Genomic DNA, 25,921 nt, shown 5'->3' with positions numbered 1-25,921 from the left:
CCTGACCTGGGGCATCTCCCACTGGGTGCGGTTGGTCTCTGAGATCTCAAAGTAGATGCGCTCGATGCGGCGCGAGGCGCCCATGATCTCGATGCGGCCCAGGTAGGGGCGGAAGTACTCCAGGATGCTGTCGGCCAGCTCCAGGAAGGTGCGCAGCCGCGGGTCGTGCGGCACGTGCTCCGACAGGTCGGTCAGCAGCACGGCCACGTTGAAGCCGATCTCGCGCGCCGGCTCCTGGAAGCGGTTGGCGAACTCCTCGCAGTTGATCATCTCGTTTTCATCGGCCTCGGAGCACGACAGCAGGAACTGGATTTCCGGGCCGCTGAACTGCTTCTGGCTGTCCATGGCCTGGGTGTGGGCAGGGGCGGGGAAGAGGTCAGCGGGGTGGCCGGGGAGCTCACAGCTCCTCTTTTATATATATATATTTTAAACATATCTTTATTGATTTCAGAAAGAGGAAAGGAGAGGGAGAGAGAGAGATAGAAACATCAATGATGAGAGAGTCATTGATCGAGCCCGCAACCCGGGCACGTGCCGTGACCAGGAATCGAACCCTGATGGCCTGGATCCTAGGTCGATGCTCAACCGCTGAGCCACGCCGGGCTGGGCTCAAAGCTCCTCTTAAAACAACTGTGGACTTTTCAGGGAGACGGAAAAGTCCAGAATCATATCGCCCGCACCCGAGGCTGACGCTCAGCCTGTTGGCCCGGGCAAGGCTGTACCAGCCATTCAAGTACCGAAATGCTGCTTTTCCACAAAGGTGAGCCACCATCCGCTGGAAGGTGCATCCCATTGTCAGAGACGGTAAGATGCAAACCGATGAAACTAAGCCCTCGTGTAGTAATTGGTAAGAGATGCTGCCCCAAGCTCTCTCTGTGTCACACAGGCCCCTCTCCACCCTGCCTTCCTCCCCCTTCTCTTGCTTGATGGCACCCACGGTCTGCACCAGCAGCTCTCTTGGTCCCCTGGCTGTAGGTGGGGTCCCACCAGTTGGGGTCAGGGAGCAGGAGGAGAATGGAGCTGTGGCATTTCTCCCCCTAGCCTCCTTCCTGGGCTGGCTGTGTCCCTGGCTCCAAGGCGAGTCCTCCAGCCCTGTCCACACAGCTCCTTCTTTCTCCAAGTTAGGAAACTACTCTTTCCTCCAGGTAAGCCCCCTCGAGGATAAGGCCCTGACTAATACACGCCACAACCAAGTGTCCCCCCCATATCCAGCAACTAAATAATTGACACCTGACACATGGAGGCCTCTGAATTTCACCTGGTAACAGAGAGTCATATGTTCATCACCCCAGAGTTAACAAATGCTCATGATGAGATATTTTCAAATACTACATATTTTAAAGCTAAAACATTACAGGTATGATTGGAGCCCTCTCTAGTATCCTTCTCTTGCTCCATTCCCCCACCCCCAAGGTACCCACTATCCCAGAGTCAGTGCACCCTTCCAAACATGTCAATACTTTAACTACCTATATCCCATCATTTCCCACAAAAATAATAAATAAATAATATGTATCCTGTGCAGTTTTTTTTTTTTTTAATTTAAAGAATCATGTAATTTGAAACTTGTTTTTCACTCAACTGTATGTTTTCTAGAACTATCCATGTTGATATATATCTGGATCAAATGAATTTATTTCACTGCAGTATAGTATTCCTTTTTCATAAATATAATACTCTTTATTGAAGTTGTTTCCAGTATTTTACTTTGCACATGATGACCCTTACATTGAACCTTCTGGTGCCGTTCTCCTATGTAAGAGGCTCTCTATGGCAGTGTTTCAAATGTTTTGACTGCACCCACAGTAAGAATACATTTTATAGAAAAGAGGTTTCATGACACAGTTCTGACTTTCACTGTGCAACTCACTCTGTAATGTTCTATTTTCTTTCTAAAGATGCTGGTCATGACTTAACTAAACTAATTTCATGACCCACAGGTAGGTTGCAACATGCAGTTTGAGAAATGCTGCTCTGGGGAATGAACAAAAGCGAAATTTTCTGTCTCTAAAAAGTGCTTTGTAGCCAAGAACTTTGCAAAATGCTTTCTAAATGAGTAACACGCTTTGCAAATCATGAAGGGCTCTAGAAACCGCAGAGCGTGGAGACATAATCACACAGGAACTCCTCACCTACCCTTGCTCCACAGAACGATGTCCTCCTCCCTTTATGATGCCGTGTGACACTGTCCCCCTTAGAAGTCCCCTCTACACCCAGTGGGGGCCTGGGAATCCATCCCCCCCATTCAGTCCTAGACTCTGCTCTTGTGATTCGCTGCTCTCTCTTCGTCATTGGCCATTTGTCCACCCCCTGCTTTCGAAATACCTTCTCCTCTGACTGTAGTCGGTTTCCTATGTTAAAATGTTCTTCTCTTCCAGGCCCCTAGAGGTTGGGGGACCCCAGGCCTGGAATTGGCATCTTTTTCTTTAAATATACACTCTCCATGGAGATATCATTAAGGTCCAAGGCTCTGGATGTCATCTCACACCAGTGATGACCAAGTCTGCATCCCAGCCCTGACTGCTCTCCAGAATCCAGACACAGCTGAAACCCTACCTGCCATCTCTTTGCAGATCCCTACCCCAAATTGGAAATGGCTAAAACTGAACTCTTGATTTCAAAAGCTGTCCTCCCACAGTCTTACCCATCTCAGGAACTGCATCACCACCCACCCGGGAGCTGAAGCTAAAATCTTTGAGTCATCCTTGATTCCCCTCTTACATCTCACCACCCACACCTGATCCATCAGCAGATCTGTCAGCTCTGCTCTCAACAGATCAAGGACCCACACCCTCTCCCCCTCAATGGACCCCACCCTGGTTTCGCGCCCCCCGCATTGTCTCTCATTGGACCATCACAGCAACCTCCTCCCTGGTCTCCCCCTTCCCCATCTGTCCCCACAGTCTGTCCCCTACACACAGCTGAAGGGACTCTGGAAACATCTGAGTCAGACCACATTCTGCCACCCCCCACTTCCACTCAGAATCCTCCCTTGGCTCCATCTATTCAAGTTAAAAGTCCAAGTCCTCCCTGCAGCCAACTAGACCCCCTTGCACGTCTGCCCCCTCATCTCTCAGACTTTATTTCTTCCCTCTCTCGCCCTCAACAGCTCTCCCCAGCCCTACGGCCCCCTTTGCATCCCTCTGTTCCCACCTTTCAGCTTTTACACTTGCTGTGCCCTTCACCTGGGATACTGCAACTGTCCTCCCCACCCCGCGCCACCTTCACCTGGTAACTTTCAGCTCTGAGCTTTAATATCCTCATCTAGAAAGATCTTCCCAGACCACCCAGCTTACAGTGTTTACTCAGCCCATGCTCTCTCACAAGCTACCCCGCTCATTTCCTTCAGACCACAGATTATAATCTGACATTATTTTATTTACTTTTTTTCATCTGCCCCTCCACACTGGGCCATCGGCTCTGAGGGTGGGATCTCTGTTTTGCTCACTACTACACACCGTGCTCAACACATATTTGTCAAATGAATTAAGCATCTTGAAAACTGAGAAGTGTCTGTAACTGTTACAGTTTTTGAAATTTAAAAAAATCCCCTTAAAAAAAATTCTGAACTTGTTTTTTAAACCATAAAAAACTGAAAAGCATATTGTAAAAATACAAAGATTTGTGAAGAGTTTGGAAAACCACATAATGCTGGGTAAGTGGTGAAACATTTAGAAATGAGAAGGTGGCCATTCTGCAATCTCTAGTGAACTCATGTGTCTGGGCATTGATATGAGGGCTGCTGACATCACAAAACCAGGACAGGATATGCCTCCTGCAGAGGGATGCAGCACCGAAAAGGGAGGTGCTGGCAAAACAACAGCAAAAACAGAAACAAAAATTCCACACCTGAGTCTGATCGAGCTCCTTGATCTAAGTCCAAGTTTACAGGAAACGGGGGACCAAGGAACACAGTAGGTGATGCGACAAAGTTGCATCAGCCAGATCCAAACGGTGTGGAACTTGACAAGAACAGCACTGTTTCACGGTAGCACCAGCCGCACGTGGCTACTGAGCATTTGGATCGTGGCTGGAGCAAACTGAGATATGTTCGAAGTGTAAAAAATAGATACTGGATGTTGAAGACTTAGTATGAATAGCAGAATGTAAAATATTTAATGATGTTCTAATTGGTTATATGTTGAAATTATATTTTGGATATATTAGGTTAAATAAAACATATTGTTAAAAATAATTCCACATGCGCTGGCTGGTTTGGCTCAGTGGTTACAGCATCGGCCTGGGGACTGAAGGGTCTCGGGTTCGATTCTGGTCAAGGGCAAGTATCTGGAGTGCAGGTTCGATCCCTGGTCCCTGTCAGGATGGGTGTGGGAGGCAACCAATCCATGTGTCACTCTCACATCCATGTTTCTTCTCTCTCTCCCCCTCCCTCCCTCCCACTCTCTCTAAAAATAAATGGAAAATATATTCTTGGGTGAGGCTTAAAATAATAATAATAATTTCACATGTTTCTTTTCCCTTTTTCTAAAGCATGGGTACTAGAAAGTTTTAAATTATGCATATTGCTCACATTGTACTTCTGCCAGGTGCCTGCTGCTCTACAGGACCAATCACTGGGTCTCCAGCAGATAAAGTGCCAGGAAAAGCAAAAGTGATGGAGAGAAGCAGTAGATAAAAGGAGGTTTAAAGAAATATCAACCAATTGCAATGGGTGGGCCTTGTTTGGATCCTGGTTCAAAGAAGTTGTAAAAAATTATATGTGATATTTATGAGATTTGGACATTTGAACACCCAACTAGATATTTGACGATGTAAAGAATTGTGAATATTTTTTGTTTGGGTTTTGGTTAGGGGTGATAATGACATTGTGGCTTGTTAAATAAAAGGAATGCCTTTTAAGACCAACTAGTGTACAATTCCATTTATATAAAGTGTCCAGAATAGGCAAATCTATAGAGACAGAAAGTAGATTAGTGGGTGCCCGGGGACTGGGGGGGGGGGGGGAATGGGAAGTGACTGCCAAAGGGTATGGGTTTTTTTTGAGGGGGTGATTAAAATGTTCTAAAATTAGGTTGTAGTGATGGTTGCACAATTCTGTGAATATACTAAAAACAAAAAATCATTGAATTGTACATTTTAAATGGGTGAATTTTATGGTATGTGAATTATATCCCCACAAAGATATTTTTAAAAAGGAGTCTTTTAATTTAGATGTATATCCAAAAATATTTGCAGATTAAAAAATAAAGCCTCAAAACAGTACTGACCAAGAATAAATTAATAGCTTTTAATGTGTTCTCAACCACCAGAAATGGCTTTCCAAACTGAAGCAGTTTGGACTCTGCAAAGTACTTATTAATGGAGATGTGTTTTGCAAACTGTCAAGAACTCTGTCAACCATCAAGAACTTGGGTAACCATAAAACAATGCTATATGGGTTTAATGCAGATTTATATATGAATGGAAATGTGGAAATAAAAAAAACGGAGAATGGATAATAGTGGTAGCCTTTGTAGAAGTGAGATGAGAACAGGATTGGGGGTGGGGACAAAGGTGACCTCAATCATAGCTGTAAGTTCTGAATTTCTTTACAAGAGGACTGTATTTCTGTATTATCAGTTTCATTAAAAATTAACCAAATATTTTAAATGGTTTTCTACATAAAAATTAAGTATTCTGCATGACAAAAACAAAACAAAATAACATAAGCGAAGTCAAAAGACAAATGATGAACTTGAAAAAATAGGTGCAACTCCTATCACTAACAAAGTTATAATCAGTTAATATATAAAGAGCTCCTAGAGTCGAGAATAAAAATACCAACATCCCAAGAGAAAAGTAAGCCAAGGGCATGGCCGTTTCACTGAGCAACTAATATGAAAGAAATAACATGAAAGATGCTTAACTGCTCCCATACCAGGAGAAGTGTGAATTAAAACTACAATGCAGTACCATTTTTTACCTATCAGATTGGCAGAAATCCAAATATTTGACAGTGCGGTCTGGTGGTGAGGCTGTGGGGAAACAGGCACTCTCACATGATGTTAATGAGGGGGAAAATGGACGGCAAAATCTGTCCGGGTGACAAGCGCGTTTACCCCTCACCCCAGCAACGCCGCTCTTGGAAGCTAGTTCTTAGATATAACGGCCCATGCAGGATGCTGCGTGTGCGAGCGAGGCTGTAGCCAGCACTGCGGGCGGGCCGCGGGGAGCCTTCCTCGGCACCCCTGCTCCGTCTCCTAGACACCCACGGCCTCTGCGCCATAAACCGCACCTTTGTGAGGTGCACAGCTCTCCACGGCAGCCCTGCCTGCGGAGGGTAGGGTGGGAGCAAAGCAAGGGGTTCCAGATGAGCCCTACAGGACCAAAGTGCAGTGCTGGGACCTGTGAAAATACTCATCTCCAGAATATATTAAGTGATATGGACTAGTGTAAGTAGTTCATTACCTATCGGAAGAGAAAGGAGAGAAATAATATCTGGAAAAAATGATGGAAGGGTGCAGAAGAAACTAATGCTTACAGCAGTGGGAGTCGGAGAAGGGCAGGTTGAGGGAGAGGGGAGAGGGAGACTTCTCACTTCATACCTTGTTATATTTTACATTAAAAAATGGTTTTTAATTGATTTGAGAGAGAGAGAGAAGGAGAGAGGAAAGGAGAGAGGGAGGGGGAGAGAGGCACCGATCAGTAGCTTCCCACATACCCCCTGATCGGGGATCGAACCCAAAACCTTTTGGTGCACAAGACGAAGCTCCAACCAACTGAGCCACCTGGCCAGGGCATTATTTTACATATGTAATCATGTGAATGTATTACTCATTCAAAAATAAAATCAACGTAGTTTTAAAGTTACAGGTTGTTTGTAACTTTGTGAAACAGAGATACTGAGCTACAAAAGTGTTGTGTATATGCAGCCAAATCTTGTGATTTGTGAAGCCTTGAACAGTCCAGAGATTTTTACCCATTTTTTGAAAAAATTCATCTTATAACTGAAAGTCTGTACCCTTTACCAACTCTCCCTATTCCCCACCCCACTCATTTTGCTACTCTCTGTTTCTGTTTCTACAAGTTTGACTTTTTTTTAGATTCCAAATATAAGTGATACCATGTGGTATTTGTCTCTCTAACTGGCTTTTTTCACTTAGTATAATGCCCTCCAGTTTCATTCACGTTGCAGCAAATGACAGGATTTCCTTTTTTTATTTTATTTTTATTTATTTATTAAATATATCTTTATTGATTTCAGAGAGAGGAAAGGAGGGGGAGAGAGAGTTAGAAACATCAATGATGAGAGTCATTGATCGGCTGCCTAGCCCGCAACCCGGGCCTGTGCCCTGACCGGGAATCGAACCCCAATCTCCTGGATCCTAGGTCGATGCTCAACTGCTGAGCCACGCCCGGCCGGGCAGGATTTCCTTTTTTTAAAAGGCTGAATAATATTCCATTGTGCGTGGGTATATATATCCACTAACATCGATCCTTCATCCATTTATCCACCAACAGACACTTAGCTTGTTTCCTATCATGGCTATTGTGACTATGCTGCAATTAACATGGGGGTGCAAGTATCAGAGAGAATGGTTTCATTTCCTTTGGATATTTACCCAGAAGTGGGATTACTGGGTCATGTGGTAGTTCTATTTTTAATTTTTTGAGGAACCTCCACGCTGTTTTCCATAATGACTGTACCAGTTTACATTCCCACCAACATGAAGAAAGGTTCCCTTTTCTCTACATTCTTGCCCACACTTGTCATCTGTCTTGCTATGGAAGCCATTCTGACAGGTGTGAAGTGAAATCTCACTGTGGTTCTGATTTGCATTTCCCTGATGATTAGTGATGGTGAGCACCTTTTAATGGACCTGTTGGTCATCTATATGTCCTTTTTGGGAAAATGTCTATTCAGGTCCTTTGGCCATTTTAAAATTGGGTTACTGGTTTCATTGCTTTTGAGTTGTATGAATATTAACTCTTCAACAGATCTGTTGTTTGCAAACATTTGCTCCCAACCCATAGGTTGCCTTTTCATTTTATTGATGGTTTCCTTTGCTAAGCAGAATCATTTTTAAATTATGAATGATGTGCACTTTAGCTTCTGCATAGTGCTTTTTGGTTCTCTTGCAGCCCCCACTGAGACTCTCTCCTTAACTCTGCCAGCTTTGAGAGTAGGCCTAAGACTCCCAGCCAGGCCCTGGCACCTGATAGGCACTCATGGACTATTTATTGGACTAGATTAATGAATGAATCCAGAGGCAGTGTTCTCTGGAGCTGGACTTCCTGAGTTCTAATCCCAGCCTTGTTACTTATTTGCTGTGTGACCTTAAGAACATTACTTCACCCCACTGTGCCTCAGTTTCCACTTATGCAAAATGGTAATAAAAATAGTCCTTCCCACTTAAGGTTGCTATATGGGTTAGATGAACTACAGTTGATCCTTGAACAACACAGGGTTTCGGTCACTGGTCCCCACAGTTGAAAATCCATGTATAAATTTTGACTCCCCCAAAACTTCAGTCATCCCTTGGCATCCGAGGGGGATTGCTTCCAGAACCTCCTGTGGATACCAAACTCCATGGGTGCTCAAGTCCCTTGTATAAAGTAGCATAGAGCAATGCATACAGCCAGTCTTCTGCATCTGCAGATTCCCAGCCACAGCTGGTCAAATCTGTGGATGCAAAACCTGGGGATAGAAAGGGCTGATTTTGTATTTACTGAATAGAATCCACATATAAGTGGACCTGTGCAGTTCAAACCCGTGTTGTGCAAGGGTCATCTATAATTCATTTGCACCTAGGACCTGGCACAGTGTGAAGACATGAGACATATTAGCTCTTCAAATTCCTAAAAGTACAGAGCTGACTGGTGTGGATCAGCAGTTGAGCATCAACCTAGGATCCAGGAGTTTGCAGTTCAATTCCAGGTCAGGGCACATGACAGGGTTGCAGGCTCGATCCCCAGTAGGGGGCGTGCAGGGGGCAGCCGATCAATGACTAATCATTGATGCTTCTACCTCTCTCTCCCCCTCCCTTCTTTTCTCTGAAATCAATGAAGATATATTTTAGAAAAAAATAAAGGTATAGAGCTCAGGGACAGTGGCGTTGTGAGGGATTGGCAGCAAGGTGGAGGTCCCAGGAGTGTGTGGCACAGACACCTAGAAAAGTGGGCCTTGCTAGGGGCAGGAAATGGCTGACTGTGGCAAGTGCCCTCATAGTAAGTCAGAGGAGAGAGTCGAGGTGAAGAGGTTACTGATGATCTTGGTCAGGGTAGTTTGAGGGGAGTGACAGGGAAAGACACCAGCAAGCCCAAAATCAGGGAAGGAGTGGGAGGTGAGAAAGGAGTGAGCCAGGGAAGACAGCTCTTGAGAGGAATGGCTGAGATGGGGGGAGAGATGCAGGGAGACTCCGAGGACAAGTGAGAGGTATGAGGCATTTTATCTTAACTCATGAGACCCTGAGCTTGCCTATTTATTTATTTAAGTTCTGGCCATCTTTTTTTTTTTTTTTTTTTTTAATTGATTTTTTTTTTTTTTAGAGGGAGTGAGAGAGAGAGAGAAACATCAATGTGAAAGAGAAACATCAATTGGTTGCCTCCTGTATGCACCCCAATGGGGGATGAACTTATAACCTGGGTACATGCCCTGACCAGGAATCGAACCCTTGACCTTTCAGTGTACGGAACAACGCTCAACAAACTGAGCCACTCTGAGGGCACCCTGAGCTTATTTAGATGCTGATTAACAGTATTGATTGCAACTCCTAGAATAAAAGAAGCAGTGAGTCTATGCTGATATAAATGAATAAATAAATAGATAAATGGCTAAATAAATGGGTGAGAAAGAAAAAACTCTCCCATATGGTAAAATGGTGCCTAATCAAGGTAAAGGTAATGATGACATTGGAAAACCACCATATGTCAACTACCACAGTAATAATCATTTCAGGCAAGAATTATCAATGAGTTCTAACACCAGAAGGTGAGCACAATATTTCCATAGTTTCAAAGCTGGTCCTCACAAGATATTGAAGGAATGATAGTCTCTTTACAGTGGAGACCCTGGGAAGCACCACCTTAACCAAGGGAGTCAAGCTGACACCAACAGGAATGGGGAGAAGCAATGTCACGTGCCTCCTGATACAATGCACAGAGAAAGACACATCACTTCTATGATATTCCTGCCAAAGATGTGTAACCTGAATTGAATTATGATGAAAACTCAGACAAACCACATTGTCTGACATTGTGTAAAACAACTGGCCTCTGTTCTTCAAAAATGTCAAGGTCATGCAAGACAAAGAGCAAGGAAGGGTTCCGAACTGAAGGGGGCTGAAGAGACAGAAGGCCTCAGTGCAGTCCCTGATCCTGGACTGGACGCTTGACAGGGGAAAAAGATGAATGAAAACTGAATAAGCCCTGCAGGTAGCAGTGTTACGTCAGTGTTAACTGCCCGGTTTGCATAAATGCTCTGTGGTTGTGTAAGAGAATGAACATGTTCTCAGGAGACACACACTAAAGTACTTAGAGGTCAAGGGGAATCATAGAGCAGATGTGGTAAAATGTTAACATGTGGGCATCTGGGTGAAGGGTATTCAGGAATCCGATGGGCTGTTCTTGTAACTTCTCTATAAACTTAAAGTTACTTCAGAAGGAAAAGTAAACAAAATGGTGATGGAAATGATCCAGTGGCAATAATAGTACAGGTATGCCTCACTTTACTGTGCTTGACAGGTATTGTTTTTTCCACAAGTTGAAGGTAAGATCCTGTGCCAGCAAAAAGATTATGACTTGCTGAAGGCTCAGATGATAGTTAGCAAGTTTTAGCAACAAAGGGTTTTAAAAACAAGGTAGGTACATTGTTTTTTAGACATAATGCTATTGTATACTTAACAGACTATAGTATAGCGTAAACATAACTTTTATATGCACTGGGAAACCAAAAAATTTGTGACTCGCTTTATTGCGATATTAGTTTTATTGCTATGGTCTGGAACCAAACCTGCATTATCTCCAGGGCATGCCTGTAAAAATAGTAGCTTACAGCTCTTGAGTGCTCCTGTGTTTCAGGCACTGCCCACCCTCCCTGCAGTCCTGTCAGATAGTGAATGTTATTATCCTGGCCCCATTTCACAGAGGAGGAGACTGAGGCTCAGAGCAGACAAGCTGGGGTTACATAGGGAGAGAGAGGGTAAAGCTGGGGTGGAGAGATTGACAGAGGCAGGTGAGCAGGCTCCTGAATGAAGCTGGTGCCTGCATTTCCCTCCTAACAGCCTCATTATTTAGACCTGCCATGGCCACTGGTGACTGCCTCTGTCATTAGACTATTACCTTCATGAAGGCAGGGTTGTGTCTATCTCAGTCACTGCTGTATCTGTGGTACAGAGGAGAAACCCAGTAGATGCTTATCAACTAAATAACTGATCTCTATTTATTATAATAATATTAATAATAATATTATAACTATTAATAATAATAGAAGTAATGTTTCTCATTTGTGTTAATGCATTTCACCTTGAAAACAACCCCAAGGGCTGTTTTATCCCATTTCACAGATAAGGAAACTGAGGCTCACAGAGAAGTGTCTTGCCCACGGCAGGCAGCCGGGAAGTGTATGACTGGCACTTGGTACCCACTCCCAGCTACCTTCCAGCACTCACCTTCTGGAAGTCCTTCTTGGAAATGAGGCCACGGGGATCAGTGACATAGTCCTGGAAGGCCTCTGAGCCCACGATATCCTTGAGTTTCAGGAACATGTCAAAGAATTTGAGGATCATCTCCACATTGGATGAGGATTCCACCAGCATGTCCACCATCTGCCGGGCAATCATGCCGTTCACCACGTTCCCTGTAGGCAGCCCCAGGTCAGTGCGGCCCAGCAGAGCCTCCTTTCTGGAGTCCCATGGCTTGCCTCCCTCTCCAGCTCAAGAGCTACCCATGGCTCCCCAGGACCCACTGTTCTGGTGGAAGCTTCCCTGGCCAGCACCCAAGCCTCCCCTCAAAGGGCATGGGTCACTTCCTGATCTGAATCAGCATCATGCGTGAACCCGGCAGATGCTGTCTTTGTCCACCTCCTGGATAGCTGAAGGAGTCATTAATAAAGATAACGATGGCAAAAGCTAATGGCAAGTGACAGATACCACCTACCTTATTAAGATTTTTCTGAGGATTCAATAAACTAATATATGCACAGTCAGGCCTTGGCACATAAGTTCTCAATAAGTGCTAAGTTTGTTAATGTGAATTCTTCATCAACCCATTGATATTGACATGATATGAGATGGGTTGAAGGTTAGGATATCCTGGGCCTCAAAGGTCCATTCTCAGGTTTGTCTGCACCTTTGTACCCTTCCCTTCCCCCCACCCAGAAGGTGTTTACCTTCTAGTAGTGACAGCAACATCACCACCATGTCCTTCTGTAGATCCAGCAGCTCCTTCAACAGTTCAATTTGGCTCGAGTCCTAGAGACCCCACATCACAGCTATGTGAGGACTGGTCTCTGCAGAGACACTGCCCCCTCTCCAGCTGCTTCTGCTCCTCACCACCCAGCAGGGCCTAAGACCTCTTTTTCCTCCCCTCTTACCTCCGAGGGAACCCGAGTCCAGACATGTTCCTCGGAAGCAGGGGAAGGGGGTAGAGAGACAAAAGTGTGGGGATGGGGTTTGCATTTGGGGGGAGCAGGCCCAACAGGTGATGTGTAGGGGCAAGGGCTGGCAGACAAGGACTGGGAGGAGTATGGGGCTTGCAGAGTAGACGCTTGGGGCTGAGACAGACAGAGGCAGACGGGCAAATGCTGGGTCAGAGACACAGATCTGGGAAGGAGCTCAGCATTGTGCCTGGCCATGATGGGTGCAAGGCACATGGTTGGTGAATGAATGTGTGATGGAAAAAGTGGGACTCTGGGTTCAGGAAGAAGGATGGAAGGCACAACCTTTCTGGCAAGACATTTGGGAAAATGTGGGGACATACTGCCTCCCCTGTCACAGTGCCTCATGTAAGGTCCAGAAAAGCTTCCAACATGGTCAAAATTCTGCCTCCTGGCCCATATTTGTATTAGGTTGAGCTATATAAAATTGCCAATATTCGACCGTTTTGACCCACAAAGTAGTAATTTCATATGGTTCTACCTAATAAAACGGAGGAGGGGAAAGGATAGCAGAGAAATGGGACTCAAGGCTCCTTCTACCCAATGCTAGTTCTGGAGCTGCTGATTCTAATCCTAACACATCTCCACAATTCCAAAGCTCTGCATTCTGACTCTAAGATTCTAACATTCCAGGATTGGGAGTCCCTGAGATGGGTGGGTGCCTGTGGCATATGCCTGCCCAGAATCCAGCCATGGCTTCTCTTAATTCCACTTTCAGAGCAAGTGAGGCTAAACCCACCTTCTTGGTTGTAGGGGTGAGTATATGACCAGGTCTGGCCAATCAAAGACTTCTTTCTCCTGGCCCCCATGATTGGCTCAGGATAGGCATGTGACCCAATAACCCAATCAGAAAGAACTGATGGTCTTTCCCTGGAGCGCCTGTGAAAAAGGGGTTCTCTTCCCTCTGGAGCTGTTAGTGGGGTGCTTGAAAGCATAGGGCACCATTTTTCCAACCCCTGGGGAGAGCCTGCTTGAGAATGAAGCCAGACAGGAGAGAGACATTTCTGCTGACATCACTTTAAGCCCTGAAACTGTGATGTGAACTGATCATTCCCCGCCCCTTCCCCATAAACCACCACTTTGCATTGGATGTCTGGCCTTTGCAACCTAACCTAGACCATGGCTGATGAATAAATTCTGCGGGGTCTAAAACTATGCTATGATTCCAACTGTCTCTTGAATCTTAAGATTACACCAACATTCGATTTCAATTGCACTCAGCAATTGCATTCCTAAATTAACTCCTTTCTAAAAGTTGGATGACACCATACAGGGTCTCTGCCAGCCCCTGTGGCACCTTTGAGTAAATTAGAAGACTCTTCCCGTTGGGAAATAATATACAGAACACTTTACTGCCATCTGCTGGAAAATTATGGTAATTAATACACGGATGTATGTATGATGTCTAGGATGTGAGTGGTTCCCCTTCACACACTGCGCCCTGGTGCAGTGTTCACTTATGGCAGCCTGTTCAGACAGAAGCAGAGCAAATGCAGGTGGTGTTCGTCAGACACTGACTAGGCCGCAAAGGGGAGGGAGTGGTGGGAAAAGGGGAGCACGAAGGTTCTAGAGTTGGGAGACGGACCTTACAGCCAGGAGAACTCCAGCCTCAGGCCCTCACTTAGAAGCCTGCGGGCATCCTATCCATGGGGCTGTTTGAATTTGATGACCTCATCAGAGAGGAAAGAACACCAACCAATCATAGACAAGCTCCGGGCCGCGGGGCGGGCCCAAACACCAGACTAATAGAAGTGTGGATGGGAAGCCAGCCGATTGGTGGTGGGCAAAGGCGGAGGCGGGGTCATGCAGAGAGCGCCAATCCAGAAGGAAGATGGATTTGGCCTCGGGGAGGGGACCGGTCTGGAACATGCCGGGAGCACTTGGGTGAGAAAGGGAGCGGAGGGGCAGGACTTGGGGACGGGCCGGATGCGGGTGCCCTGAAGCAGCCGGGAGTAAAACTGAGGCGCCCGAACCTGAGCTAGCTTCATCATCATGTGGGCGAACACGTGCAGGAATCCCACCACGGCGTCCCAGAGGCGGCTGTGCGCCAGGCTCTGCTGGTTCCCGGTGCAGGGGCCCTGCGGGCAGAGCCGGAGCGCAGCCTGAGCGCCTGCGCGGGACGCGGGCTGCCCCCCCCCCCCCCCCCCGCAGAGGGCGGGCCCTACCTGTATGTACTCGGTGAGGCTGTTGAACACCTGTTTCGCCACCGACATGGCCTTGGAGAAGTTCCTCTTGCCCTGCTCCTCGATGACATCCTTGCCGGAGTAGTACCAGTAGAAGTCGCTGATGGACTCCTGGGGGGTCGACAGGAGGTGAGGGGGCGCTGGGCCAACGACGGCCCCAGTCCCCGGTCCAGGTCACACCTTGCACAGCCTCACATCCTCACCTGGAGCCGCAGGAGGTAGTCCACCGTACAGATGATGATGTTAATAGTGGTCGTGTTCCCTGTCTGTGTCCGTAGGTAGTTTTGGAAATCTAGGAAATGAACATTCATTGAGAAGCTACCCTGTGCTACGGGAGGTGGACAGTGGGTCATTTATTCATTAATGCAGTAAGTGTTTAAATAGAGTGCCTGTTGTATGACGGAAGGCATATAATCATTAATGCAATAACTCTTTATCAAGTACCTACTCTGTGATTGAGGAAGATGGAGGATCATTTATTCATTTATGTAATAAATATTTATTGAGGGCCTACTACATGCAAGATGTGGTAAAGGGTCAGTCACTTATTCATTGATTACTTTCCAAAATATGGTTCTGAAGCACCTACAGTGTAGCAGGGTAAATGGAGATTGGTTTTTTGTGTATTTATTTATCCAACAAATATTTATTGAGCACCTACCAAAAGCCAGAGGAGATAAACATCTGTCATTTCTTTGTTCATTTATTCATTATATATTTATTGATCATATACTGTATGCTAATGGGAGATGAAGATTCGCCACTTATTCTTTGGTACGACAAATTTATTCAGCATTTACTATGTGCCAGGCACCGTTCTAGACCCTTGGGATACAGCGGTAAAAGAAAACAAAATCCCTGCCCTTGTGATGTTCATAATCTCATGTAGTAATTTTCATTCTTTTCTAACTGCAATCTATGGTAGGAAACCCATTTTACATGGAGACCCAGTACATGTGTTTAATCTGAAATTACATCCACATATACTTGACACAGAAGTTTCACATACCTTTACTGTGTGCCATGCAGCCTGGTATTTTCTCTCATTAACTATAAGGATTCTGATCTCAACCCACTAAATCTGTAGTTTTCAACCTCTCAACTTTGGCTGCACATTAGAATCACCTGGAGGCATTTTTAAACATCCCACTACTCAGTCCCCACCCTAGACCAATTAAATTAGAATCTGGGGGGTGAAACCTGGGCTTTAGTACCTTTTAAGGCTTCCCAGGCATACCAATGTGCAATTAGGATGAGAACCTCTATGATAAACTGATTCATGACCCTCTGGTGAGTTGGTTCCCACTATTTGAAAAACATTGTTCAATGGCAGAAAGTTTATAACTATTAAAACAGAGTGATCATGGGTACTTGGGAGTTTATTAGACCATTCTCTCTACTTAAATGTGGTAATAATAATAATACACTGTTCATTGGTGGCAGGAGTGTTGGTGGGGAATACTGGGCAGAATGATCAGGGTTGTGATGGGGGAAACTCAGAGGGACTGCAGGGGCCCAGAGGAGCTGCCTGACCCAGCCGGGTAGTCAAGGAAGGCTGGAGGAGGGGACCTCTGAGCTGAGACCTGAAAGATAAGTAGGCGTTGGCTGCATGAATTCCCAGCTGTGTGACCTTGAGCAAATTATTGAACCTCTCTGTGTAGTACAGACTTGCCTGATTCTCATAGGTAACACGGTGGTCACAATAGACTCTATAGAGCTGTCTGTGGTTTTAATACATTAGCATACATAAAGGATTTAGGACAGCACCTGGTACATACGTGCTCAATGAATGTTAGCTGTTCTTAAAGGGCTTTAAAGAAAGTGCCAAGGTTAAGAGCTACACTCTGGAGCAGTGATTCTCAAAGTGTGGCCCCAAATCAGCAGCATCTCCTGGGACCCTGTTAGAAATGCACACTCCTGGGCTCCACCCCAGAGCTACTAAATTAGAAATCCTGGGGCGAGACCCAGGAGTCTGTATTTTAACAAAGCCTCCAGGTGATTCTCGGTCATGCTTAAGTTTGAGAACCACCCATTTGCCAAATGATCAAATCATCAGATTATCAAGGCAACAAACATGGGTTTCAGTGAAGCCCTTTTAATGTTTATAGCAATGTCATGTTGCACAGGATGGCTTTAATGGCCCTTGAAAGCACCCCCTCACACACAAGTCTCACTTTCCCCGACTTCCCCATAGCCACTTCACAATCACTGTGTCAGGCTAAATATCCATTTTGCCTGGTTTCACATTATAGATAAAGTATACTCAAATGTTCACAATTTTATAAGCAAATATACAGGTTTTCTCATCAACCCTGTTGGCTAACTCCTTTGTGTTCATTGAAATCGGACTATATGCCTAAATGGTTAGATATACAGCTCTCCAGTCTTGTAAAGAACTCTATCAGCTGAGAATACTCTCATAGACTTGAGCAAGTACAATTCATTTGCGTGAATTGTATTGAGTACTCAAGACATGCAAGGCATCTGAGATTGAAATATATTTCAAATACCTATTTGATTGGGCTGGTTAATGAATCCAAGAACTTAGGCAGATCACAAATTTGCTGGGAGAGAGAAATCCCCCCCATTAAGAACATTCTCATTTCCAAAAAGTCACAGACCCAGGGAATAAAACTCATTTTAAATCCCAGAGTGATTCTACTTTGGCTGAAATTAAAGAAAGGGAACCCTAGTTATGTGGCAGAAGGGTATTTATTAAGCATTGAAGAGTAATGAGTTGTGGACATAAGAGCTTTTGAGAATGTAAAGCAATAGATCTTTAAATAGAATGAAGATTAGAGATATTTATAAATCAGTTACCTTAGAGAACACTAGCCAAGTGGGCACAGGTTCTACAGAAGTTAGATTTATAATTACTCCCATTCTTGTCAAGAAGGCTAATTTCTGGGCAGTCTGTGCTTTCATAATCACCTGCTAAGCATTACAGCCGCAAACCTGAGACTGAAATGGCATTGGGTAGAATGTTTGTTGGACAGAATTTGGGCTGTTCCTTTAGTGTTATAAGCTGAATGTGCCACAAGGGGTTATATTTTGTCACCAACTATGAGTTTAATTAACTTGCCGGTCATCCTTGATCTGGTTAAATTGCCTGAACCAGAACAAATGTGAAAACTCTTGCTTAAGTTAGGAAAGAACCTGTAGTCATTCCTCCTGGCAAAGTATCTTTATAAGCAAATTAGTAAGTGATTCTATAGATGCATTGAAAAATGCCATGTGGTTTTTTTTCCTCCTCTACAGACCCAAAGTATGGAAATCCACCACATTTACTCAACTTCAAAATGCCTGTGGAAAAATGGCATGTGGCTAATTGCTCATTTGGGCAAATTGATTTCTGGCCAAATTGGCTTCTGGTAGATTGCTTTTGGAGACTTGGGTTGGCCGGAGGAAGTGAAAGTACAGCAAAATGGTTAGACTCCAGAAATTCAAGAGAGATTTAGGAAGGTGGGTGCATTGGGTTCGACCCTGGCTGAAAGTAAAGGATGGACAATGGGATCAAGGATGGATGGTGAGGCCATCATTGATAAGGGGAGGAGGGAACTGGAGACGAACTCAGGCAACTCTTCCAGACTGTCCCCAAACCTTAGCCTCCTTCCCTCTCCACCCACCTCTCCTTCTCACCATTATTATGCCCCTCACAGAGCAATTGCAGAAATCGGAACAGGTCTTGGGTGAATTCATCATCTGCCATGACCTTCTCTCCTGGGTAGAAAAAGGGGCAGAGCCCAGAAGGGGTCAGGTGGGCCAGAACAAAGCACACTTGCACACGGCCCATGCACACTGCACACACATGCACAAAGCATAGGGGTGCGGGGAGGAGCAGCCACCACTTCAAAGACACTGTAAAGGCCACAGACATCCATGACACCAGGGGGTCCCAATTTCAGAATCCGGGACAGCTGATGGAGACCTGAGGGGCCCTGAGTCATGAAGTTGGGACCTTGAGTGTCTTCCTACAACATCAGTGTCCCTCTGATGTCACCACTTTTGTGCCATCCGGGAGTGTCTGCTTGATCCAGCAAAGATTCAAACAGCACCTCCCTCAGCACTCCTCCAGGACCGTGGGGTTAATGGATTATGGGGGCTGGGGTCACTTTCATGCAAAGGCTCTGAGCAGGGAGGGATAGGATCGAAAGCCAGCCAATTGGCTCAGATGCCTTGAAAACAGCCAATCCAGGAGGAGCAGGGAGTGTGTGTGAACAGGGGCCAATCACCAAGGGCATCTGAACGAAGCCCATCCAGGAGGGACACAGGAGAGGAAAGAGAGAGGAATGGGCCAACCAGAGCAGGCGCAGAGCAGGCGCGCGCGCGCGCACACCAAGCCCCTGGGAGCCGGGGGCAACCGTTCGGCTCGGTGGATGGGAACTGCGGGCCCCACCAATGCGGGGTCGGGGAGCAGGGTGGGTGGGAATGGGGGTCACCCCACCCGGGGACTGCGAATCTGGGTCTGGAAACCCGAGAACATCCATCTGGAAAGGGACCTTTGCCATTTGCTCTAGCTCCTACTTTATATACAGGGAAACTAAGGCCAACGGAAGGTAAGCGAATGGTTCATAGTCCCAGGTGTTCTTAGTGGCTAATCTGGGACCAGAATCTTGGTCTGTGCACCCTGATCTCAAGATTTCCGCGGGCACAGTGACCCACAAAAGAATTTCTTCCTCCCTGAATGTCCCAGATCCTCAGCCCCCAGGTGGGGGTTAGAAGGGGGGGGCAGAGTAGCACAGCACGGGGAATAGGCTGGGGGAATTACCGTTCTGGCGGTTGATGACTGGGGCAGCCAACAGGATGGGAGGAGGAAGCAGGAGAAAAGAGGGAAAAAGGGACAGAAGGAGACAGAGACAGAAACACACACAGTGACACACAGTCCGGGACGAAGACACAGACGTGGAGAAGGGTACAACCCACACAGAAAGAGCGATAAGGAGACAGAAGGAAGCCAGGAAGAGAGTAGGAAGTGACGGTAAGAGCATTGGGAAAGAAAGAAGAGGGAAGAGAAAGAGAGAGGGACAGGTAGAGGTGGAGAGGCAGGAGGCAAGGATCAGGGCAGAAAGGTTAAACACATCACAACACAGCAAAGAGGAGACTTGATTAACCCGGATTAGGGACATTAATGAGAGAACAGCAACCAGGGTGGGAGACTTGGGGCTTGTGGAAGGCGGGGTCCATGTGGTGGATGGATGAGAGAGTACAGGACACAAGGGCACCCAGGGGTGGGGACCATGGGGAGGGAAACCCTGGAGGAATGGGGGAGGGGCAGGACTGGGAACCATTGCACGGGAAGGGGGGACCTGGGGATGCTCTTGGGGAGGGGTGTCTTGGGGGAAGGAGCTGTGGGCAGTATTGGGGGAGGGGCAGATCCTGAAGGAAGAAACCCCATGGAGAGGGGAGCCCAAGTGGGGGCCTCACCGGTCCCGTCCTCGTTCACCATGCCCAGGCCTTCCGCCTTGTTCTGTCTCTCGAATGCATTGAGATCCAGGACGCTGAGGAGAAGCAAGGAAAGATGGGAAGATATGCTGAGGCCCCCTTCCAGAGCCCTGCGGCCCCCCACGGTGGCAGGTGGAGAGCCGTGGGAAACCACGAGTGAGAGGGCGAGAGGAAGCAAGAACTAAGCTGGCAGAAGCTATGCGGTGGCAGCTGTGAAGTAACGCAGGGCAAGGGTGAAATATGTACAAGTTGAAATCGGGGGGGTACAGAAACCATCAGTTAGCAAAAGCTTCAGAGGGGTCAACAGCGAGAGGGAGGCAAAGGCAGACAGTCATAGAGTCACATTAATAGGGGTCATCAGAGAGAACCCGATTCCCTGCTGCTGGGTGCCCCTTCCGTTCTCAACAGCCTTCCAGTTCCAGCTGCCTGGATCCATAAGGGCTGCATTTTGCCTTCCTTATTGTTGCACATGAATTCTTATAATAAACTCCCTGTCATCTGAGCTAGTCTGAATGGGTCTCTGTTCCTGGAACCAAGAGAGTGGAACTAGAACTGGAAGTGGTAGCGGGTGTAGGGCCACAGCATACCAGTTTCACTAAAAGATGGGCACTAGAGCCTACCTGCATGTCTGCATCAGCGCCTGGATACTCTGGAAGAAGCCAACTTCCTTCTTGTCCTTCAGATAATCCAGCATTTTCTGCAGGTTCAGGGCATAGCCATTTAGTCACACAGGAACCTCCCACCCTCTTAGCCCTCCTCCCAAATCCCTTCGACTACTACCTGCTGCACATCAGCATTGCCCCCATTTAGGATGGAGATGCCCAGCTTCAGGGTGGAGGACACCATGGCTCCCGTCTCTCCTGGAGGGGGCAGGGGACAAAAGATGGTCTACCCAGTTTGGGATCGGTGTTCTCCATCCACCAGAAAGCAGCCATTGCAGGGTATGTGAGAGAAGGGGTTGGAGGAACGTGTGAATGTGATCGTGCCCGAAGGATGAGTGAGAAATCACAAGACAATTGGAACATGCAAGGGCTGGGGTGTGTGCAAACCACAGGCATGCAGGGGTGGGAGTGTGCCACAGGGCCCACAGGAAATGGGTGGGCTGGGGAGACTGAAGACAGGATGAGTGTGCTCAGGAGAGCCAGATGCTTGTGGAGGGCACCTTTGCAGGCACTGATCATCTGCAGCACCATCTCCGCAGCCCCTCGGTTGTGCAGCCTCGCCTGCTGGTACAGGAGCCTCTGCTTCTCCATCTCTTTCTCCTGGGGCAGAGCCAGGCCCGTGGTGCCGAGTGAGTTCAGGCTCACCAGCCCAGCCTTTTCCCCTCACAGCCCTGTCCCTCACCCCTGTGATCCCTGCTCCAGCCACTGGTTCATTCCTTCAACTCCTAAACCTCCTCTATCCCTTGGGACTGAAGTCTGCCATTTGTCTCTGGCACCTAGTGCAGGGCTGAGCATGGCGCAATCTTAACCTGAGCCCACAGACAGCCAAGGGGTCAATGGATAAAATCCAGGAGGTCTGTGAACTTGAGTGAAGAAAAATGTTATATTTACCACCCTCTAACTGAAATGTAGCATTTCTTCCCATTACAGATGAGGCCATAAATCAGCGATATTAGCAGAACCCGTGGCTGTATCATCAATAAGAATCACAGATGTCACATTTTTGTAAACATCTCAAAATATTGTTTATATTCACTACTTATCTCTTACAGTAGCTACTGGACCCACTGTTAGATCTTATTGGATAGATTTAAAAAGCACAGATATTACTGTATCACAAATTTTAAAAACAAAATTTTGATAACTATTTCAATATGCTTATTTCCTCTGTTATGAATTCATTTTATACATTTAAAAACATAATTGTGAGAAAGGTTTCACCAGATACAGAAGGAACCCTGGCACAAAAAAAGGTTAAGAAACTCAGGGAAATGCTTGCTGATTGCCTTAATGATGAGCGGATGGGTTAATTGCACATTTACTAGATCTTCCTCACTGTGTGGCCTTTGCAAATGCTGTTTCCTTACCTGAAACGCCTTTCTTCTCTTCACTTGGCATACTCCTACTCAGACATCCCTTCCTCTGAGAGGCCCTCTCTGCCACCCTTCAACTCTGGCTGGGTCAGGCACCTTGCCTGGGCCACCACAGCCCCCTGAACTTCCCCCTGGTGCCCTGAGCTGCTCTGGCTTCCCAAGCCCTGACCCCCCTGCCTGAGCTTCCCTCATCACCACCGTGAATACTCTGTGCTGTTACTGTCTGGTTGATGCTTCTGTCTTCCTAGTGGACTGACTTGGTCACTGCTGTGTCCCCAACATCACCCAGCACAGGGCCTGGCCCAGAGCACTGCTCTATGAATGCATGCTGAATGAATGGGGATGACTGAAGTCAGGGCCTCCCATCCCTTTCCTCCAGACCTCCTGATCCCACCTACCTCAAATGAAACCTCAACCTCTTCTTCAGCTTCGCCGTTCTCCCCTCCCTCCTCCAGGTGACAGCTCTGGAGATGGGGCATCAGTTAGTAATGGTGGGGAACAGAGGAGATACCTCTGCCCACCCCCAGTCCTTTCAGTGGACAGGCATTGCAACTGAGGAGAAGGGAACCTGCCAGGGATGGGGACAGGGCCTCACCTTTGCCATGATATCAGCATATGCCATGTATAGGTAATCTTCATCCAGTTTGCTAAAGAAGTAATCAGGGAGATAGTCAGGACCCAACGGAGAGGACCCCCATCTTATAGCAGCTTCCAGTTTTCCTTTGGAAAGCCACCCCTCCCCATGCTCAGCCTGTGTGGTTCACACAGGGCAAACTGTCCATTGCCAGAGTGGGCCTGTGATGAAGGCTGAACCAATCAGTACTTTCTACCTGCTTGGCAACAAGAGCAGGTCAGAGATGGTCCAGTGAATCTCATTTGGGGAATTTTGCTGAAGCTATTGGTAGAGTTGCTCCCTTTCCACTGGGGTGGCTAAAATGGTGTGATGGGAGCCTGGAGTTTCTGGGTCCATCTTGTCACCCTGACAACTATAACCAACCACCCTGTCCTTGGGCTTCACAATAATAATAATAATGGCCAAGACCTATTAAATGTTTACCCTATGTTAGTCCCTGTTCTAAGTTATATATATAAATTAATTCTCACAATAATCCTATTAGGTAGGTATATTACGAGGCTCATTTTACCAGCAAGGAAACTGAGGCACAAAGATCCTTTTTGGCCAAGGTCACACAGCTACTACTGGGATTCAAACCTGGATAGTCTAATTCCAGAGTCATTGCTTTTCCAGGACACTCAACTTCCCAGCCTCCTTTGCAGCTAGTGATGGCCTGATATCAGAATTCTGGACAATGAGATATGTACAGAAGCCCACCAAGGAGGGCTTCTCTTGCATAAAAAGATCTTGGTCTTGCTTAGAGGGAAAAAAAAAAATTCTCTCCCCTTCTTTCTGCCTGGCATGTGTCATGTCTGGAAGTTCAGCATCCATCTTATGACACAAGACAAAAGCTCAGAATTGCTCAGAAAGCTTGAGCAAGCCTGTCAGCCTGAATGACCCTGTGACTGTCACTGGGTCACTGCCTCCTGACTTCATGTTATGTGAGAAAAATAAATCCCTGTGCTACCATTTCATTGTCCCCAAAAAGGAGTGGGTAATAGTGTCTGTCTCATAGTATGAAGATTGAGTGAGAGAACATAGATGTCAGGTGCTTAGCATGGTGCCTGACAAATAATAAGCACTTGATAAATGTCACCTGTTAGCAGCAGCACCATTACTACTGTTATTTATTCCCAAGACTGTCATTATCCCATATGAAGCCTTTGTGTGAATTAGAAAAAGGGCCCCCTTCCACACTTCCCTCTGTTGGAAATTTGTCATAATTTACTAGTTTGTTCCTATAATAAACTGGTTTTGTTTGAGCAAGACACTTTCTTCTAGAAAAGTCAAAATTGGTATTGCCTGTGATGTGAAACCTTCAGAGATGCACTTGTTAAGTGCTCTGCCTGCACAAGGGTACATGGTGGCCCTGCCTGTTCTAGTAAAGTGACGTTGAAAGATCAGCCTCGGGGCTCCCTTAGGACACAGAGGGTCTCTCAAGGAACAGGGAGGTTGCTGGGGGCAGGGAGGTGGTGGGCTCATTTCCCAAGACCTAGGAAGGGTCCTCACCTCTTTTCAGTCAAGGCAGTGCGGCTAAAGTGCAGGACCAGTTGGTGCAGGGGGTCTGGCTTCTTTTCCTCCACTTCTTCCTCTTCTTCCTCCTGCTCCCCAGCTTTCTGGGGGGACGTGTGGGGCTTGGGGGAGGGACTTCTAGAGTATCCCCTCCTGTCTCCCCCATAGCCCTGATGGGCTGGATTTTTTTCTCTCACATGCCCCACATCCTGCAGCCCCCCACCCCCGGTTCTGCCCAAGCCAGAGGCCACCTTTCTTATACCCCTCAATGTGAAGGGTGACCCCTGGAGGTGTGCAACAGGCAGCCTCAGCCCCAGCCCTATCCAGGTCTGCCCCCACACCCCCAGGCAGGCCCCAGCTCACTGAAAGGTCATCTATCATGCGGTCCTCAAAACTGTGGTCTTCAGTCAGGATCCAGGTGGCCTTGTACCTCTCCAGGAACATGTTACATGCCCGGTGCCTGCAAGGGAAAGGTGTGGGGTGACAGCGGGACCTTCTGCCCTCTGCTGCCTGACCTCCCACGAATGTGCCTCCGCCAACATTCGCACTCCATCCTCCTGCCCTCTCAGCCACCCCTTCTCCGAGGTTAGCGCCCTCCGCCCGGGGGTCTTACGTGGGCAGGTTGTACAGGGGGGTCATGCGGAAGCAGGCAACGACCGCCCTCCGACGCTGCTTGGACAAGAGCTTGTGCCACACGGCCTTCTTGGACTTGTACGGGTGCTCCACCTGGCGGGGGACAATGTCACGTCCCCAGACTCCGCCCCTAGCCTGACCCCCACTTCCAGCCCGAGTGAAACTGCCCGTCTGTGCCCAGGTCCAAATTCAGGCCCGACGAAAAGACCGAAGAAACACCTTGGTTCCACTGACAGAGTCAAGGTTCTCATCGGGTCTCAGCTTCCAGACCCAAGCGCCTCTCCTAGGCCCCGCCCACAGCCCAGGGCCTCTGCCCAGGCTCCGCCCCATTCCAAGGGCCACCCCAGGCCCTCCCCAGAGTGTCCAGTCGCCCCCGTCAGGCCCCACGACCAGGCAGACAGCTCTGCCTCGGGCCCAGGGCTGAGCACGCCGATCCAAGTTTCCATCCTAAGCCTCGACTTAAACTCAAGGCTCCACGCAGGCCCCACCCACAGACCCAAGGCCCGCCCCTTGCCCCGCGGGAAACGCCGAGGTTCCCCCAGGCCCCGCCCACGCGTTCAGGGCCCGCCCCCTGCCCGTCCGCGCGCGGCGCCGCAGCTGGACCCCGCGGGCCCCGCCCACCTGCTCCAGGTGGTAGAGCACCGCGGACACCTCCTGGACTCTGCGCACGATCTTTTCGGGGTCGTCCGCGTCCTCCTCGCGGCCCGGGAGGCCCCGGTACAGGGCCATCTGCCAGCGCAGAGAAGGGGAGCCTTCCACCTGAGAGGAGGAACAGTCGGCGGGCGTGAGGACCCCCACCCTGACCCCAACGCCCTTGGCCGGGCTTCGGGAGCGGTGGGGGTGGGGCATGGCCCTGCGCTCAGCGAGGCTGCTCGGTGCCCCGCCCCCTTTCACTGCCATCAAGC

At 47.7% G+C, this 25,921-nt stretch overlaps 1 protein-coding gene across 2 annotated transcripts in view; it reads right to left on the bottom strand.

The window, feature by feature from the left end:
* RYR1 (ryanodine receptor 1) overlaps positions 1-25,921 on the bottom strand; it is a 98,427-nt gene that overhangs the window by 13,789 nt on the left and 58,717 nt on the right. Inside the window, exons 72-90 of one of the 2 annotated variants that reach the window (XM_087826694.1) lie at positions 25,638-25,775; positions 24,997-25,109; positions 24,747-24,843; positions 24,381-24,487; positions 22,851-22,902; positions 22,654-22,719; positions 21,383-21,482; positions 21,001-21,080; positions 20,841-20,917; positions 20,203-20,276; positions 19,547-19,564; positions 18,418-18,498; positions 14,982-15,070; positions 14,761-14,889; positions 14,567-14,673; positions 12,533-12,587; positions 12,329-12,410; positions 11,610-11,797; positions 7-348 (exon numbers count right to left, since the gene is read on the bottom strand). In XM_087826694.1, the coding sequence (XP_087682820.1) occupies positions 7-348; positions 11,610-11,797; positions 12,329-12,410; positions 12,533-12,587; positions 14,567-14,673; positions 14,761-14,889; positions 14,982-15,070; positions 18,418-18,498; positions 19,547-19,564; positions 20,203-20,276; positions 20,841-20,917; positions 21,001-21,080; positions 21,383-21,482; positions 22,654-22,719; positions 22,851-22,902; positions 24,381-24,487; positions 24,747-24,843; positions 24,997-25,109; positions 25,638-25,775 (1,995 nt within the window). The remainder of the gene's footprint in view (positions 1-6; positions 349-11,609; positions 11,798-12,328; positions 12,411-12,532; positions 12,588-14,566; positions 14,674-14,760; positions 14,890-14,981; positions 15,071-18,417; positions 18,499-19,546; positions 19,565-20,202; positions 20,277-20,840; positions 20,918-21,000; positions 21,081-21,382; positions 21,483-22,653; positions 22,720-22,850; positions 22,903-24,380; positions 24,488-24,746; positions 24,844-24,996; positions 25,110-25,637; positions 25,776-25,921) is intronic. The other variant, XM_087826693.1, reaches the window with a different exon arrangement.

Source organism: Miniopterus natalensis, chromosome 18 (assembly GCF_054644295.1).
Source record: "Miniopterus natalensis isolate mMinNat1 chromosome 18, mMinNat1.hap1, whole genome shotgun sequence".
NCBI lineage: Eukaryota > Metazoa > Chordata > Mammalia > Chiroptera > Miniopteridae > Miniopterus > Miniopterus natalensis.
This window is presented reverse-complemented; position numbering and strand designations above follow the sequence as displayed.